This window comes from Meleagris gallopavo, chromosome 6 (assembly GCF_000146605.3).
Source record: "Meleagris gallopavo isolate NT-WF06-2002-E0010 breed Aviagen turkey brand Nicholas breeding stock chromosome 6, Turkey_5.1, whole genome shotgun sequence".
NCBI classification, from domain to species: domain Eukaryota; kingdom Metazoa; phylum Chordata; class Aves; order Galliformes; family Phasianidae; genus Meleagris; species Meleagris gallopavo.
The window spans coordinates 22,917,448-22,936,692 of NC_015016.2; the positions used below are offsets into that span (position 1 = coordinate 22,917,448).

General features: G+C 38.2%; 1 protein-coding gene across 1 annotated transcript in view; it reads left to right on the top strand.

The window, feature by feature from the left end:
• Positions 1-19,245, top strand: part of LOC100548957 (RUN domain-containing protein 3B-like) — a 21,351-nt gene that overhangs the window by 396 nt on the left and 1,710 nt on the right. The window contains exons 2-5 of the mRNA XM_031554037.1: positions 5,079-5,320; positions 12,294-12,427; positions 13,477-13,562; positions 17,065-17,154. Of these exons, the coding sequence (XP_031409897.1) occupies positions 5,079-5,320; positions 12,294-12,427; positions 13,477-13,562; positions 17,065-17,154 (552 nt within the window). The remainder of the gene's footprint in view (positions 1-5,078; positions 5,321-12,293; positions 12,428-13,476; positions 13,563-17,064; positions 17,155-19,245) is intronic.

Here is a 19,245-nt window from a genome sequence, read left to right on the forward strand (position 1 = left end):
CCCGCCTCGGGGCGAGCGGCCGTCGCGCGGCGGGGATTTCTCGTGCCGGAGTTACGCAGCGGCTCCTCCGAGGAGCGCGGCCGTCCGCAGCGCCGTACCGCAGAGGCTGCGCCCTGGGGGGTTTTGTCCCCGAAATCTGCCTCGGGAGATCCCCGGGACGCGCGAGACCGACTGCGTTAAATAATTTCTGTTAGCCCAATAGCGCTGAGCTCATCCGCGCTTAGCGGCGCGTCCTGCGGCTTCCCTGTAAGCGCTCTGCTGCTGGCGGGGCTGAAACTCACACGGCGTTTCCAAGCGCGCAGTGCTGCCCCGTTACATCGCAGCAAACTTTGAAACACCCAAACGCGCTGATATCAATGATGCCGTTCCGTTTGTTTCAGCTGATAGATTTTTAAGGCAGAAAGTTTTGTGTAGTCTTACGTGAGCTGCAATGACAGTTCTCACAATTGTTAAGCGTACCCAGGAGGCCGACTTTTTAATGTGGGCAGATAGTGATAGGACAGGAGAGAACAGCTTTGAACTAAAAGAGAGGAGATGCAGGCTAGTTGTTAAGGAGGCATTTTTCACTCAGAGGGCGGTGAGGCACTGGCACTGCTGCCCAGACTGTGGGTGCTCCATCCCTGGAGCGCTCAGGGCCAGCTTGGATGGGCTCTGGGCAGCTGAGCTGGTGGGAGGCAGCCCTGCCCGTGGCACTGGGTAAACTTTGAGGTCCCTCTCAGTCCAAGCCATTCTGTGGTTCTGTGAACCAGCATTGTGTGTCTTCACAACTGAATGCTGCAACTTTTGCTGTTCCTATACAGATATTGTCAAGCCACAGGCTTGGGAAAACAAGTTTAGTCAAGTCATAGTGTAGTTGTGCAGGATGTACTCAATTGTTTTTAAGGGAGTATCCTGTATTCTGCAGATCTTGCCACTTTGTGCTCCCTCCTTGTTTAAGGGAGACTCTTGCAGGCTGTGCTGTTACACTTCATTATTCAGTTTATTTCTTCCATGTACTTGTCATGGTGTGACGTACTTAAAGAAGTTTAGCGAACAGAATTCACTCAAGCACATGAAGTGCAGAAAACACAATTGACATAGTTATTATTTTCAGTAAAACTGTAATTTTGCAGTATCTTCTCAAATCCTGTAGATGATAGTTTGTCAAGACAGCTTAAGATTTGAATAAGATGATAAGGAAGCGTTTTTTATGATGAAATGCATACATTTGTTTCTATTCTTCCATCAGTTTAAATGAAAATGTTTCAAATATTTCTTGTCTTCCTGTAATTATTACACATTTGCTGTTATTGAAAAGTGCTATTTTTTTTTTTTTTAGGAATGTTCAAATCAATATTGAAAGTGCCAGTAGTCCTTTTCAGTCCAAAACTTCTGGCAGTGAGATAGTCTTGGTAAAAATTGCTCTGATAAATTGGTTCAGTTATATTTGGATGATACTACTTGCTACCTGGTGAAAGTGAGAGGTTAGAAGGAAGACATTCATTTGAATTACCATCTGGTAACAGTCTCTAAAAATTTAATGTGCTCTTTTGTCAAAGGCTCAATTTAGCAGATTTCTATTTAATTTATTAAATATTAAATTATTTATTAACTTATTAAAACAGGTTTTAAGGCTTTTAGTCTTTTCGTACAGCAATGGTATCTGACTCTTCATGCCATTGTGGGTAGTTTCTTACATATACAATTTTGGAAGGAACAGATGGTTTTTAGTAAAGTGTTGGGTAGCAATGTAGCCATGGGAAGTAATGATAGCTTCCCCAAACTAATTGTATGAGAAAATAGGTGGTTGTGCTTAGGTGACTGCACAGCGGTGATTTAAATTGCAGTGATTTCTATCTTGTTTGTTTGTTTGTTTGAATAAGCAATATACGGTTCTAAAATCTGTCCTTCTCCCTACGTTTTGTCTCTAAACTTTGAGGCCTTATATATTCCGATGTAGAGCTGGGATTTGGAGGTCGTTCATTTTGTTTTCATCTGTTCCTCCTTCAGATTCACAGATGAAAGATTCATGTGAAAACAGAATCACCAGAAAATCAGAGAGAGGCCTCGGAAGTGAGGCTTTTAGCATAAATACAGAATCCTGTTGCAGAATTGAACAACTGGCAGGAAAAAGGTTTCTGAAATGATGATTTTGCTGATACGTGTAAGAACTGTTGTGTCTCAGTGACATTGACCCTTAAATCAACTGTCGGATTTTACATACAATCAGTATTCTACAAGATAAGGGATGTTCATTTATCATCCTGGGGACTTTCCTACTTTAGTAGTTTATGTTCTTACAAGTATTTTACACTGATTCCCAGATTACAAACAAATTAAATTTGAAGAGATCCATCCATTCATCTGGAAACGGAAAGGATCAGAATCCTATAATGGAAAGTAACATTCATGCAGCAGTTAAATTTTTACTCCCCTTCCTTTTCTGACCAGAAGCCCTCTTGGTGCATCATATGTCTTTAAAAGTGCTTTTTATGTTTGAATATAGCCAGAAAAGGTTCGGCTTTGGTTTGGAATTATCCAAGGAATTTGATGAGTGGTGGAGGAACCTACTCCCCAGATATTTCTGTAAATTGTTTGTAATCAAGAATGCTTCAGAAGCTCTGCTTAAGGCTGGAGAACGCTGCTGTTTCTGTATGTTTCTTTGGCTCAAACAGGACTGCCTTTGTGACAGAAACGAATATGGAGGGATCTGAGAACATCATAGAGATCACTTAGAAGTAATGGTATTGGAATCTCTCTAATGGTTATTACTGAATGGAATGAGAGGGAGGGGAGAGATAATACAAAACTAAATGAAAACCAACAGAAGTCAAAACCCTGTTGTTGCAGGGGAGCAGTAGTTTTGGGGAGTAAATCATTCCTCTGCCACTGCAGCTCACCGAAGTAGTTCATCATAGAGCGCTGTAAGTTTGTTTTCAAGTCACCTTAGCTTTTTATACATGTTAGGAACAGTTTCTGTTACTCTCTCCAGTGTGTGTAGTCTGTTGTTCCAGAGTGCAGTGCCATTGTGGTTGCCCAGTAGAAGAGAGCATGGAGTAGGGAGCAACAAAGAAAAACAAGAATGCTGCTCATCCTGAACCTTTGATTCTGTTGTGTTTACTTGCACGTTGTTTCTTAATAGCTCATGTGTACCTCATATTTGACCTTTTCTTTCCCATTAGTCCCCTAGTCGTTCTAGGTAACAGAGCAAAAAAATGTGGGCTTTCTTTTGAGGAGCTGTACACTGGACATAACATGTGAGACTTTAATGACTGAGTTAAATTACCCCCAGAATGTTTCCAGTTGCTCAGTTTTTGCCTACTTGCGCCATTGTCTCCCTGATCTGTAGAAATGAGGTGTCCACACTTATACCTGGCAGCTCTCTCAAAAGCCAATTTCAGCCAAACTCGCTCTAGCTGTAAAGCTTGTTCAAGATTTTAATGAAAGTGTAGAACAGAGAGATGAAAATTAATACTTCTAAAGAGAGGTGGTGGCAGTAATGCAAGCATTTAAAAAGATAGCCATTAATGATGATGAGCTGTTGGACCCTTGTTTCTAATCAGTCCCTAGTTGTGGTACAGCTTTGAGAAAGCAATCATTACTGCCCTTCAAGTAATGATAATAGCCATGCCACTTACTAGGTACAGATTTACTCATGGGAGTACTTGTCTCTCACCTACTTAAAAGTGGTTAAAGAAGTGGAGGACTTCAAAACTGAGTCATAACTTGGCACAGCAGAAGGAGCTTCCTCCCCCACGCTCTTTCCTCCTGATTTCTGCCCTGCCAGAACCACTGCAGCTACAGCAGAAGCCTGCAGGAGGGGTAGGATGAAGAGTCTTTATTCACAAGTTTATGTATTATAGTGAATCAAAACTCTTGGACTATGTATATGCCAATTCAGTTTGAGCAAAATTAGGGACAGTTTCATGTTGTAAATAGGCATCAGGAAGCTGTGCTCTCTGCACTAGGGTTACAGGGAAGTTGCTTTTACAGTGGAAAGCATTTGAAGACAGTACAGCTGGCTGAAAGAGCCTCGTTCCTGCCCTGTATGCTGCTTCAGTGCCTGTGCCATAGTCAGTACTGAGGTGCCGTGATCCATGTCTGTGATGAGTGTATCTGTATTTTAGAGTTTCTCCACTGCTCTCAAGTATTAAAAGTGCAGACCAGAGTAGCCGTGCAAAGCTGTAGGCATGGTACAGCTATCAGTGTGCTCAGGCACAGGACTGGGGATGAGCAGAGCGAGAACTTCCTGAGCTGGTACCATCAAAATCCAGGTGTGGTGAAACGATGTCCTCAGGCTCCAGTATGGCTCCATTAGTACAGATACGTGCTGTTGCAGAAAGCAACGATAGACACCTCAAAAATGTATTACTTTCAAAGTTGTGAAGACATGTCAAAGACGTGAAACTTGCCTTGAAACTGAAAACTGAAGAACAAGGAGCAGAAAGAAAAAACCAATTATAATAAAATGGAAATGGCGAGAGAAAAGCATGTTGTCATGTTTCTAGGGGTTTAAATTGTCCTCTTCTGAATAGAAATTAAGATGTGTAAGTGTGGATGTAGCTATTAGTGAATGTAGCTGTATTTAGTTGCTTCTTGTTTTCTTTTGACAGTGGCTTGATGCAGCCTTTCCAATTTCAAATATTACATCATTTAAATTGATAGCTTTTCTGACTTAACAATGGATTAATGTGATGCTGGGAAGAGATTACCAGCATTCACAAGGAAATCAACCTGTCCAAGCTAATGCACAGAGACAAGTGCAGAACAATGCATTGTTTTATAATATGTTTGGATTATTCTTGCTTAGGATAAAATTCAAGTGTTCTCAGAGTAAAGCTTATACTTCTGATTCTTGTGCATGGATTTTAGGAATGAAAGGGCTGTTGAGGGAAGTGTCAAGTAAATTGGTGTTGAATGCCTTTAATTGCTGCTTTTTCTCCAGCTTCTCTAAAATATTTCAGCTAGTTATTTTCTTGTCCTCTCACATTTACTTACAAAGTATTTTGTGTTATCTTCTCTTGTCGTTTTTAAGGCTTTATGCCAAAGACAAGTGGTGATGACTGTATTTCCATGCTATTTCTTGGTGTGTTGCTTTAATTGAACTTCAAAAGCAATGTAGTTTTTTGGGTTTTTGTTCATTTGTTTTGTACAAACTACTGTCCCAGTACTGAGGACCAGCAGCTATGGACACTGTTTGTGACTGTACCTTGCTTTTGCTCTAGGTTTTCAGTCAAGACCTTGATTGACCGTTCCTGCTTTGAGACGATAGATGACTCTTCTCCTGAATTTAATAATTTTGCAGCCATTCTGGAACAGATTCTAAGTCATCGACTGAAAGGTAGGTTAATAAAGTATTTCTTTGGTGACATTTTTGCTGTGAGAGTTCATTTATCAGTGCATAGAAGCTCCTCAACGCTGAATGGAATTGTTGGTTCTGTGTGCCTGTCCCATTGCTTTGTGTGCTTGTCCCATCTTTCTTATGGTCTACGTTGCTGCGGAGAAGTCAAGAAACAGTTTTTATCATATGTGTTTCTGTTGTTTGTGTTGGAAGCCTTCTCGGCTGGTAATGAAGGAACTGGATGTTGCCATGGTACTGAGCTCTGCTTACTTTCCTGCTTTATGATAAGGCTGTGTTCTGGGACTGACAGACAACTGTAGTGTTTTTTGCTTTTAGGTATAGCGGGCTGGTCTGTGGTGCTGCTTCCTTGTCTTTCTCCCTTCCTTCCTTTTGTTCTCTGCTTTTGCATACACTGTGTTTAAGTCATTTCCCCTTCCCCTGCAGCAAAGCTGTTTTTTTTACTACTGAGATGTAAATGTAATGGATCTGGATTAAATTGCGTTTGAGAAAGGTCAGTTGTCGATTCTCCTCTGGTATCGGAGTCAGATGTTCCAATTCAAGAAAATGTCTGTTTGCATTTTCTGAGTATTCTAGAGGAAGCTGCTTTGCTGAAAGGACAGAGTGTTCCTTAGCAATAGCAGCCACTAGGAAAAGACTTCAGAAGCTTCTCCACATTTCTCAGTTCTGTGTACAGTTCCTGAAATTATTTGAGGATTATAAAGGACATCATCTAAATATAGATGTGTAATATGACAATCCACTCCTTTTCATTCTTCTGGTTTTTTTGATATTCATAAGTAAGTTTTGTGAACAGTGTTATGTGTAGGCTGACATTTGAGTAGCACAATTACTACCTGCTGTCATTCTGTCAGAGAAGGAAAGAAATCACACAGTGGGGTAGGAATATAGTGTTTGTCACGCAGTGACAAAGATTATTGGAGCGATTATGGATATTTAACAACTTGACACTTGACTGCCCCCTCCCAACCTAACTTCAGTGATATTTGAGCAAAAATCATTATACAATTTGCTTATATATTTATTTATCCCAAATAAACTTGTTTGCTTCACCGCTTATTATTCAGGACAGACAGTACAGAGAAGCCTTGACAACTGGCACATGGGTTACAGGCAAATGGAATTTGCAAATAAAATAATATTTCAAATAACAAATGAGGAGAATCAAAAAGCAGCACTGTTGTTTCAGTCTTCAGATTGCGATGGAAGTTTACGGAGTTAAATATAGGGAAAGAGGCAGCAACTCCGGTGTCACGTTGCAATTGGGGAATATTTTGTTATTAAGCTAGATACTGCCAGTAATTATTTTACTCTTTAAAAACTTGAAGGGAAAATTGACATTAAGGTACATGACATTTCAAGTGTTAAGAGTGTTTAATATTATACAACACAGGGCTTGAAAGAAATTGCACTTTATTGATGGAAATGACTAATATGTTTTGCATGCATGCTTTGTGTCAGTGGGAGCACGCTAAAAGCAGGCTGATGATTGCAATGGGTCGTATAAAATGTTTTAAGGCAGGCAGAACATACATGATATGTTTGTCTATGGTAACATAAATGGCTCCATTCTGTCAGGGTTGTTAGGGTAATCCCGTGGCAGTATCATAAAATAAATGGTCCAGATTTGAGAGTTTGTAGACATTAACTTCCATAAAGCCATGGTAAATAACAATTCTTATCTTCCATCAGTAGTGGGTGAGGAAGGAGGACGTCTAGGGAGCACCAGGTACACATACAGCATTACACAGCACAGGAATAATTACATCTCCACTTTAAAGAGCAGAAGGCAGTCAGTGGCTTTCAATCCCTACAAAGACAATTAATGCTTACCCAAACACTTTCTTCTGTTCCTTGGGGTAATTTAAAAACAGGCTGAGAGCTCAGACTGCTTTTTCTAACAGCTGCCTATTCCTGACTGCTGCTTTCATCCTTACTGCACACATAACTGCAAGGTAGAACAGAGGTGGCCAACTTTTTGAGCATTACTCACTGTGTTACCTTGTATGGAATTATTTTGGTGTCACATGCCCTAAGTCCTTTATAGCTCATGAACAGATAGCTGCATTGAATCAGCATTCACATCTCTCCTGGGCGAGCTGCTGTAGTTATGCCAATCTCATTTTATTACTAAATAAACACCCACATCTAAGTCACTTAGGTTAAAAAAGAGTGTTTGTGGGGAAAGTCCTTGCTTTTCTGCCTGTTTGAATATGGTGCTCACGTTGCTACAGTTGGCACTTCTAGCAGAAGAGCCAGGAGGCTGAGGATTTGGAAATGATTTAGCAGAAGGCTGGCTGTTAGAGGTAGGGCAGTATGAGCAGGTTGCGGTTGGTCTTGATGATCTTGAAGGCTTTTCCAACCTGAGCAATTCTGTGATTGCTGTTTCAGTAATTACTATGAATGCAGAGCAGATCCAACATCGTACTGAAGTGTGAAGCATAAGTACTTCTTGTCTTTACAATAAGCTTTGTGGAATGTCTTCTGGCAAGATATGATGCTAATTACTGGCCAGAGCAATTGGAGATCTTCAAGGGGCAGGAGAGGAGTAACGGAAAGAGGACAGGTGACCAATTACTCTTCTATTCCTTCTCAGGATTAAGAATTCACAGTTTCATAATACAGCAGAGTAGTAGGTGGATGCACAGTGTGTTTTAATGTCTGCGGTCTGAACAAGAGCTATAGTTCTGAATGGAGATCTCACAAATGTGTATGTATCTGATCATCTCTAAAGCAAGGCGGCTGATTTCAGGAATCGCTTTTTCCCTAGGCAGTTGTTCAGAAATTTTTCTTTCCTAATCTTCTGGTATTGTGGAGATTTGGCCATATCTTTTAGCTATCTTGGTGGCTTCTTCTATTCACTGCTGCCATAGATTGAATTTTCAAGTATTTTTATTGGTGTCCTTTTTGTCAGGTGAGTTGAGTAAATATACTTAGTGCGGATGTGGTAGGAGCATAAAAAAAAATTGTGCAGTAGCACTACCTGGGATTTGATCGCAGATATATCCTAGCTGATTGAAAACCTGAATCCAATTTAAAGTGATATGCTGGCTTTGCTAAATCAAAATGCTAGATGTTTTTCTGTGTTTTTCTACTACTTTAGTTTTCAACTGAGTTAGCAAATAACTACTAACACAATTGCAAGTTTTTATAGCTATCCCCTCTGACATATTTCTGAAAACTATTGTCACATGTATATATTTGTTGACTCCCTGTGTTTTTATTTAAATATCCTTTCAACAAATGTGTTTGTATCCTAACTTCTAACCAGTATGCATGCCTAGAAGTAGTTTTAGTATATAACCAAGGTTCTGTTGCTGACATGAAATACAGTGCATCTTGCTTGTGGCTTGTAATGTTTTACATGTCACACTTACTGTGTGCTTGTCATCTGTGCACTTATGTTGCATTAATACTATAATGTCACAAAAAGGTAGGCTCTACTGTGCTGTTTCAACACTTGCACAACTCCTCGTTTCTTTTATCCTGTACATACGTTGAGAAGGTATCATAAATACATCACAAATTTCTGCCACAATTATCCGTAGAAGCTGCTTATTTCTGTCTCTTTGGTCTATGCTATTCCTAACATGTAGTGACTGGATTTTATTGAGTTTTTTTTTTCCTTTTAGAAAACTCCCAGTGACTGGTAAGCCCCTAGGGTGGTCAGTGCTGATTGAGTGAAAAGAAAGATGTGTTAGTTCTTTCTTTTCTCTTTATACTAAACATTTGACAAAACATGTTGTCTGTAGTCTGATGCCAATAATGATAACTGGCCATACAAAGTGATGTCAATGTTATTTAGTTTTGACATTATCTTCTTCACAGTAAGGTGTGAACTATTGAAAAAATATTTCTGAAGCAGTGGCAGACTTTTCTAAGTCTTCAGTGCACATCTTATCCCTTCCTATATGTTATTTTTTATTTTATTTTTTTGTTTTTGTTTTTGGTCAAAAAAGTCACTAACTGCTAACTGCTATTTCACAGGGTCTCTTTCTTTTTTAAGCAGTGAATATTAATATAATTTGTATTAAAATGCAATGAATTCTAGTAATATCTTCAAAGCATAAGCAGAAATTTCAAGGGGGAAGGGTATGAATTAGGTCTGTAGAAGAGAACTTGTGCTTGTAGGCCCACGTCTCAGGAGAGGAAGCATGATTCTATAAGTTGCATCTTGCAGTGCCACCCATCCTGGGAGAGTCAGATCTCTAGACAGAAGAGGTAAGGAGGTGGTGATATAACAGGGGTGAAAAAGTTATGTTAAGGAAGTACTGAAGTCACTGCTGTCTTGAAAAAGATGAATTCCAAGCTGTGATGGCCCTTTATTTGATAATGTTATGCTGATGTGTTCTAAGAATAATAGCGTTTGTTACTAGGTTTAGTATTTATATGCACATAGTGACCCTGTTACTGCTTTTGGCTAGAATGAAATAGGAAGTTCTTTGGGCGTTTTGTGTCTACTTTCTCCTGTGTAGAGAAGAATCTTAAGTGATATCTATTTGTCTTGGTGGACTGGGTTTATAAACTACTGTAAATTTTTAATGATTAATTCTAGAGGCCTAAAACAAGAGTATGTACCATGAAAATTCTTCGAAGGAGCAACAAGCCATTTTATTACTAATAAATTGTATTCAGACTATTTACAGAATGGGCACATTTTCTGCAAACTAAACAAAGTTTGGAGAAAATCTACCTGTACCTTAGAGCATCCTAATCATTACTGCTTTGCAACTGCAGAACTTGGTCTGAAGTTGGACTGTGAATGAGTAGAAACAGCTTTGGACTCTACAGGAAACTTACTCTTTCCTTACAAACTTCAGCAGAAATCAAAACGTACACTTAAATCTTGCTTTTCTTTAAGATAGTGTCGATTGCCAGAGTGTAGGCAAGTTGTGAACTAACAGGGATAAACTAGAAGTCCCTGGTTAATGAAAGGTCCTGCTCCTGCTGCGAATTTCAAGTGAAAGCTATTTCTTCTGAAGTCAAAAAGAGTCATACTCTTGTGTAAAGCTGCTTGTGAGACCACAGCCCTCTGCTATGCCAAAATATATTGTAATTGTGACCAGCTTGCTTTACTAATCAGTGTAAGCCGAGGAAATGCTGTGTGCTGGTAGGTATTTCCATTGTAGAGGAATATGTTTTTTTAACCTCGGAAAATGATAGGGCAAAGACCTATATGTTTTGTTGTTTGTTTTTTGTTTTTTTTTTTTGCAGAATATATTCTGCACCCAGTGCAGTGTGGAAAAGATCACAGAAGTTATTGTGTGATATGCTTGCCTTTATTAGCTGGGGCTGGAACTACTGTCATAAAGACACCTTTACACTTAAGTTGCATTCAGTTTTGCAGGTACAATCCTCAGGGCAGAAGTGTTTCTAATATGATAAAAGAATACAAAAAATATCAATAGCTTTTGGTGATGTTAAAATGGTGTTGAATTACACTGTCCACTGCACATGATGTTTCAGCAAAAATAGTAAGTTCATAGACAGTTACCTTGTGAATACTGTCTTATTTTAGTCCTTAGAGCTGATAAAATCTGAATATGCTGTAGCTAGAGCACACTGGGATTTTGTTTTTCTTTTAGCATATTGAGTTTCTTTATTCTAGTTTTTTCTTGGTATGTTTGTGGTTTTTTTGATGTGCTTTATCAAGCTTGGTATTTAGTAAATGCGGCAAAGTGAGCAGGTGTGTCACACAGTCAAGTTGTACGTATCCTCTAGTGGGGAAGAAAGCAAAACCTTGAATTTGTTAGGATTGCTGAGGTCAACCTTTGACACTTCTCTGGCTGTGCTAGCTACATTGTACTAGGTACACATCTTCTTGGCACTGTATTTTGGCATTTTATTTTTACTATGTATGATTTGCAGTGTCAGTTTAGTACCATGCAAAAAAGTGTACTGTTCTTTCTTGAAGTCTGAACTTTCTAACAAGCAAAAGAATTAAAAGTCTTTCTGAGAAATTAGTAAAGCTTCAGGAAAATACAACTCAAGATGTGAAATATAATTAGCCTAAAAATAAGAGCTTATTTTATACAAATAAAAGTTTTTGCATGTATCACAGATTGGCCTGGGTTGAAAAGGACCATGATGATCATTTATTTGCAACCTCCCTGCTGTGTGCAGGGTCACCAAGCACTAGACCAGGCTGCTCAGAGCCACTTCCAAATGCCAATATGCAATAATGCCAGTTACTGGAGGGCAACATTCCTCTTACTCTTCTACATTCTGTTTGCAGTTGTGTGCTGTTAAGTTTCAGTGTTACCTCTGAAATGTATTTTGCATGAAACAGATTTCTAATGGTAACACTTTCCAAGCGGTAAATAATAATAGCGATAATAATGAGAGAGCTTTGGTTACCACTCCAAAAGAGATGTTGACTTGCTCAATTCATTTTTGTCAAGGTGTACTGTGTGTGTATTCTAAGTAAAGAAAATTGTGACTGCTCAACTTTTTTGATTGTTCATCTTTTCTCCTCCACTGAAAGCACGTTATGAAACAATTCCAAATTAACTCCTAAGATAAGGATAACACTACCACAGCAAAGGCTGCTCTTTTTGCATGCGTGCCTATGCATGCATATGAAGAACAAAACTCACTGTTCTTTGTCATCATGGTTTTAACTCACAATCGTGTGTGCTTTGTTGTAAGTAAACTGTCCTATGTAGAATTCTGAGTATTACCATAGAGTCCAGACAAGGAAGAAAAGGACCAAATACAGGCACAAAGGCAAAAGCCTCACACTTACCTCTCACACTGGTTTTCATCCATGATGCAAGTTCCTTTTGCCACCGTGCAGCCAGTTTTCGGGAATTAGTGGACTTGCTAGCATAAAATGCTGTCTTTGCAGGGTGTGTATAGGAAACACAGGGAAGGATCTGAATTATGCTCATCTTAAGTGGGGAAGAAGGTTCATAAATCTTCACATATTTTTATATTTCTTGTATTTTGATTTAAGGTCAGATCACCTGGTTTGGCTATGAAAGTACTCGTAGTTTTTGGGACTACATTCGGGTGGCTTGCCGAAAAGTCTCTCACAATTCCATCTGCAGTATTGAGAACATGGAGAATGTTGGTTCTTCTAGAGCTAAGGTAGGGAAGAAAAAAGTCAGCTTGGCTGCAGTATTTCTCTTTTCTTCTGTGTAAAGTATAGCTCACAATTCTATACCAAGGAAAAAACCCAGGAACATGTGATTAAAGTTGCCCTGTGATATTCTTCTTTATTTGAAATAATTCATTTTTGATATACAGACCCTAGTAAATATTTCTTTTGTTTTTAAAGCAAAAACAATTAAAAAATACCCCCAAAAACTTAAATCTGAATGCTTCTTTTTAAATTTCTGTTATTCATTAGGATAAATCTCAAATTCTCTATTCGTTAGATATTGTATGTCATAAAGTGATTGCTTTCATGTTTTCTAGCTTGTTTAATTTTTGGAAAATGCATTAAGTTGAGAGAAATTAAATTCTTGTGGGCATGCCTACCAAAGATAGGTTAAAATTGTAGAAATGTCATTTTTCTTCTAACCTTATTATCTTTCCATTTTGTTTATAGTTTATGCACTCGTTTCCAGATACTTTCTAGAGAGATTCACATCCTAGAATACAGAAATTGTATTGCTTGCATTTGAGACTTATTTTAAAGATATTTCTGAATTCCCAAATCTTCAGGGTGTGCAGTACTCAGGGATATTTAAGTTCAATAAACAATAAGATGCAAAGCTACTTTTTCAATTATGCTTATACATTAATTTAACTTTCATTTATTCTCTGAAAAACTCCATGATACATAATAATAGTAATAAAAAGCCAATTAGTGCAACTAGTACAGATAGGAGTGTTACATTTTTAAAGATGCACGTGGGAAGAATTTTGGATGTCCATACTGAAAAAGCTGGAAATGTGTTGACAGAAATTTTAAGTCCAAATTTTGGAAAACTTTATTTCACAAAGTTTACTTGTAAGAATTTACGTTTTGTTTTCATTATTGCAGTAATGAAGTACAACAAATTTTGTTTAGTGGTAATTTTGATAATCAGGATCAAGTCATCCATGTAATTCAATTTTAGTCAGTTTCAGATGTAAAATTAAGTGTTTTGGTCTGTAATGTTTAAATATTTGATATCTGCTTTTTCTTGCAGGGTCGAGCCTGGATCAGAGTAGCACTTATGGAAAAACATTTGTCTGAATACATTTCCACAGCTCTGAGAGACTTCAAAACAACCAGGTCTCTAAGACTTTTATTTCTGCAATATTTCAGTGATTGTTGCTGAAGTGTGAGACTCAAATTTGGAAGTGAATACTGCACTTAATTTGTATGGGTTGAAGAGATGTAACCTAATGAAAGACATCTGGAGTTAGTATCAATTTCTAAGATTTTTAGCATGGTTAAAACTGCAGAATTGCTATTGCAAAAATCCCTTAGTGATTGTAAAATGTGGAAATTTTTTGTAATTCTTGAAAGGTTAAAAAGAAAACCTCTCAAAAGAAGGAACAATGTTTTGAAATTGAAGCGTGATAGCAATAAATCATCCAACCCTCCCTTCCATGGGCTGGATCACAACCCACTAGATCAGGGGGCTCAGAAGTCCCATCCAGCCTGGCCTTGAACACCTCCACATACGGGGAAGCTACAGCTTCTGCAAGTAACCTGTCCTGTACTAACCACCTTCGTAGTGAAGAATTTCTTTCTTATCTACCCTCTTTAAGTTTAAAACCATTACCACTTTTTTACCACCCATTGTCTGTACACGGTGGTAGAGTCCCTTCCCATCTTTCCTTGGCCCCCCTTTATGCATTGGAAGGCATTACTACGATCTCCGCAGGGCCTTCTTTCATCTAGGCTAAGCAACCCCAACTCTTAGCCTGTGTTCATAGCAGTGTTCCTGGACTTCTGGACACTTTCTCTTGTGCTGGACGCATCACTGCTTGAGGCCGTAGTGAGTGCCAGGTGGGGTCTCACAGGAGTGAAAGAGAGGGGAGGAATCACCTCTCTCACCCTGCTAGTCACTCTTCTTTTGTTGCAGCCCAGGGTACGGTTGGATTTATGGACTTCAGATGCATGTTGCTTGCTCATGTTAAATTTTTCATCCATTCATCTCTCTCAATCCACTTCCCTCAGTCTGTATTGATTTTTGGGATTGCCCTGACCCAGGTGCAGGTCCTTGCACTTGAAGGTATATAAAATAAATACAAGTCATTTCAAAATTACGTATTGATGTCAGAAAGACTCAATATATTAAAAATACGTTTTTTAGACTTCTGGGAACTCGTCTTGGAGAAAGAAGGAAGGGAATTCCAGGAAGCTTTTGAGAAGTGCAGAACAGAAATAATGGTCAGACATAGCTAGAATTTGTGATGTAATATGAAAAACATGCAACAGGTTTTTGTTGTACCACTTGCTAATAAAAGCTGTTACAGATAAGAATATGCTTTGTGACAGAAATTATTTTCACCATTCTGGACTGGTTGTAGGTAGTGTATCAATTTATTATGTAATATTTCATCCTGTAACAGCAACATCTTATTGTTTTGTGATGGAAACATCTGAGTCTGCATGAGTTGTGGAACCTTATGTTGAACTGAAAAAGTTTTAGACATAGTGAAGAATATATACTCTGTAAGAACTTCTGTTCATTTGGAGTATTATTTCTGTTCAAAATATTTTTCCACAGATCTCAGTTTATTTTCCCAATATTAAGATGACCTTGAAACACAGTTTGGTAAACATACTGTTCTACTGAAATTTCCAGTCCTATCTTTATTTTTTTTTATTATTCCATGTTTGCTTGTGTTTACAGTAGACAAGAAGCTGATAACACAAAGATTTCTGGTAAAGAAATTAACTTACATTGCATCAAACGGAAGAGTCACTCGGGTTTTTGAGAGGTAGATGAGGAGGAAGAGGGGGATCAGAACATACATAGTGAAGTAGTAGTTTGTACCTGCTTGATAATGCAGTTTGTTTGCTAGGAGATAACAGCAGTCTTATTTTATTAGCTATTTTATTAGTTTCAAACTAATGTTTGATCAAATTTGATGTTTTATGATCGGATTTTCTTTCAGTGCTAAAGAGTTAGGAATCAATTTCTTGTGCTGCTGACATAATATATGCAGTTTTTGTTTTGAAATAGTATTTAAAATATGTTTATTAGAATTAATAGTTACACTTTGAAATCTTGGTGCTGTGGATTTAGATCCACCAACAGTAACGGATGCATTCTCTTTCCCATGTGGTATTTTGGATTCCTATTAAGTGGCTTGATTTTTTTGGTGGTGCTTTGCCAACTTATTTACATTTTTAAATGATGCATTGTGGTTGTGCTGCGTATTTAGTGCTTATATATATAAACTCTGCGTGTATTTCACGTATGCATGTGGAATACTGCATCTGTCATATTGCCAGCTCTTAAATCTTGCTATTTGTTTAGGTGGGTGACTTTAGGCCTAGTACTTCAATGAAACAGTTCATTATTAATGCTGGATCTGTATGTTACACTTGGTAGGGGGTTGGATTAAGCATGAGTGCACAATTTTTATTCTAAAAAATTGGTCAACGCAGTCTTAGGTTAAAGCACACAGTCTTTCCTGTTGTGTTGTGTCAGTTACAGCACTGAGTGAGGATCTGTGAGTTTTCCAAGGAGACTTTAGCTTTGGCTGGATTACTGTAGCTGATTTGAGAAATGAAAAAGCTAACATCTTAGTGTTTAAATTATGCGATGCATCTTTTTGCTTGAATGCTACCCAGGCACCATTTTACAAGCTACTGTTCACAGTATGGATTGTTACCTGGCAGTGATTTTAGAAGTAACAGTTGAAAGGTTTACTTGTACTGGGAGCGTTGTTTCTAGTTTGCAAATAAACTTATTTTGAAGTCCATCTAGCTCAGTATTCTGCCTTGATAGGCTTCTGCTTTAGCCTTCTGTTATCTTGCCTGAAGTCAAGGGTTAGGAAGCAGAATCTGTGCATCAGAGGGATGCTAGTTCCAAGACTAAGGTTATCATCCCAGAGGACGTCTCTCAGATTTCTTGCTTCCACTGTGGAGCATCCAAAGTCTTGGACATCTCCTTTCCATACTACAAGGGAATGTTAGAAAGCATGCTTATTGCAGTGTTCATTTACTATGGAGTCCAAACAGACTTAGGTGCTGAGACCCAAAATATCTTTTCTGGTTGTCTGCCATACAGCCAACTTGAGATCTCTCTGAATCATCTGAATGATACTTCGCTGAACAGACTGCATTTCGTCTTTTTAGCATTTACAAATTCTTATCACAAAACCATACATGGCAACGGAGGGCCCTATTTAGCTGTCCTGTGGAACATTTCAGTCTGGAAGTAGCTTCTTTGGTAGCTGGGAGAAGAAAGGTAGTGTAACTAGAACTATTATTTTTTTGTTACCATGGAATAATTTGTTTTTTGAATGCGATTTCATCCTTTCAACAGAAAAATACAAGGTATTGTCATTTTCTTTGCATTTTGTCCATCCTCTTCTACTGTTTATTAGGGGTGATGTTATAAATTCATCTTCTGTCTGAAGTTTTAAATTACAGTGTTCTGCATTGTGCAGTCTATCGGTTTGCTTTATTTGAAATTAAGTATGAGTGCCCCTGGGGTTCACATGGATTGTTTTTATTTAAACTGGATTTCTCAATTTTCTGTTAACCATGAAAACAATCATTATTTGAAACAAAGTAGTGTTAATGGAGGTATTTTTTTCTTTTCTTGAAGGAGATTTTATGAGGATGGAGCAATTGTTCTTGGTGAAGAAGCAAATATGCTTGCTGGTATGCTGCTGGGACTCAATGCAATTGATTTCAGGTATTGTATTTGCATGCTTCTTGTAGAGTGCTCCCAGAAATGATTACACATTATGGAAAACATTGTTAAGTTCAGCTGATAAGTATGAGAGACAAAGCTGAGGAGGAGGGTGAGAGAGATCATGAATGGCTCTTCTGGATAACAACAAAGTTATGCCATAATTAATACAGAATAATTATGTGATATTTCTTTCAAAATCCTGAAGGCAATCAGAAGTGTAATTGCGGAAGATATAAGTGGCCGTAAAGCTTGATTCAGAGAAGGAAAAAAAAAGGGGGAGGTTGAATAAGGGCTTTCCTTCTTGTGGCAGTGAGCCTTTACTTCAGCTGTCTACAGATAGAAAGTGGATACAAAGCGTGAGAGACAAGGAGAGAAAGTAAAGATGTTACTGGCCTAGCTAACTCCTACTGGAGTCAGATAAGTGGCAGTACCACTGTGAGGATGGGAAAGGGATGTCTGGTTGGGGTTTAAAAAAACAACAGCAAAGATCCACAAAACAAAACTAAAATGGAGTGTGCATTTTAAAAAGCAAGATAGTTTCTCTTGCCAGCATTTAGTCATTGGTTTGGATTAAGTGTATGATCACCATATGTTGTGGGGGAAAGGAAGTATGTTGCAGTATGATAAGGGAGCTAACTTTGCATACAGCAAATTGAAATCTTACCAGATTTCATGCATTCAATTTTACACTATGTAAAATAAAAATGCTTCTATATGCTACACTTGGCAGGAGGATAGCAATATATGAATAAGAAGCGTAGCAAGAGGAGATCAGCAGTATGTAAATCTTGCCATAAATTATAATGAATTGACTTCGTTTGGCTCCCATGAGCCTCAGTGGCTTGTAGTATCTGTATGTGATCTTAGTTGTGTGAGTACATGTACTCTTCCTTTATCCTCTGATTTCTAGTATGAACACATTTTGTATGTATCCCTTAATAGCATTCAGAGTAATGACTTATTCCCATTGGAGGCATTAAAATTTTTGTCACTGCAGCTCTTACGAACCAAGAAATTTTCTGGGAAAAATAGGAACGTGGACCTACAGGAGCATTTACTATACCACTTTATTCATAATATTGTGACTTAAATGGCTGAGAGTCTGTAGCCGTTCTTTGCATATTGTATTTGGTTTACTTTTTTCAGTTCAAACACTCTTACAAATGTTAACTCGCTTATCTCTGTGGAACTGGGTTGTGGGGCATAAGAAGAGGTTGCCTGAGAAGATGTAGCTGCAGCCAGCTTGAATGGGGTTTGGGCAGCCTGATCCAGTGAAACCACCTACCTACCCGTGGCAGAGGGGTTGGAACTGGCTGATAGCTAAGTTCCCTTCCTACCTAAACCACTCTGTGGTTCTGTGAACTGTTAAAAAAAAATGCTTTGGGAGTAGAGCTGGGGAAACTCAGATGATGACAGAATTATTATTTTTTTTCCCCACAGCAATGTAGAATTGTAGGTATACTTCAAATAAGTACGAGTTTAGGGGCTGTTTTTTGTTTTGCTTTGTTTTTCTTTCTTTTTATTTTCTGATGTTCTTCTAGATACCACTGAAGTGACTGCACTGTCGAAAATGGCACTTTTGAATTAAGTTAGAAAAAGCTGAGAGAAGGGAGGAATTTGTTCTTTGTGAAAGCATAATTAATTTTGTCATTTCTGTGATAATAAAATGTGATTCAAATACTGTCTTTTAGATCCAGTACGAAAAGAATACAGTGTATATGAGATATTTATAAAGCTACAGCTGCTCAAGAACATTTTGTGAATGTTAGTTTCATTGGTGTTCATCATCTTAGAGCAGCCCAACACCAGAAAGTAATCGAAAGGAGATGGTCTGAACTATTTTTCAGAACTGATTTTTTACTTAAAAATAGCAGAATGGTTATGTAAGCATTCTGCAGAGACTTTGAGTTTAAATACTGGCAATTTCAAACTCATCTACAGCTCTTCTGATGTTGTAGTTTCAGCTAACTTTCCTTATATTGTTATTCCCTCGCAATCCACCTGTATTTTTAGAATAAAAGTAAAGATTTAAAAATCAGTGTCTGCACTGCTTGCCCTGATCTGTGTCCTTATTCTGAGGAATTTTTTTGT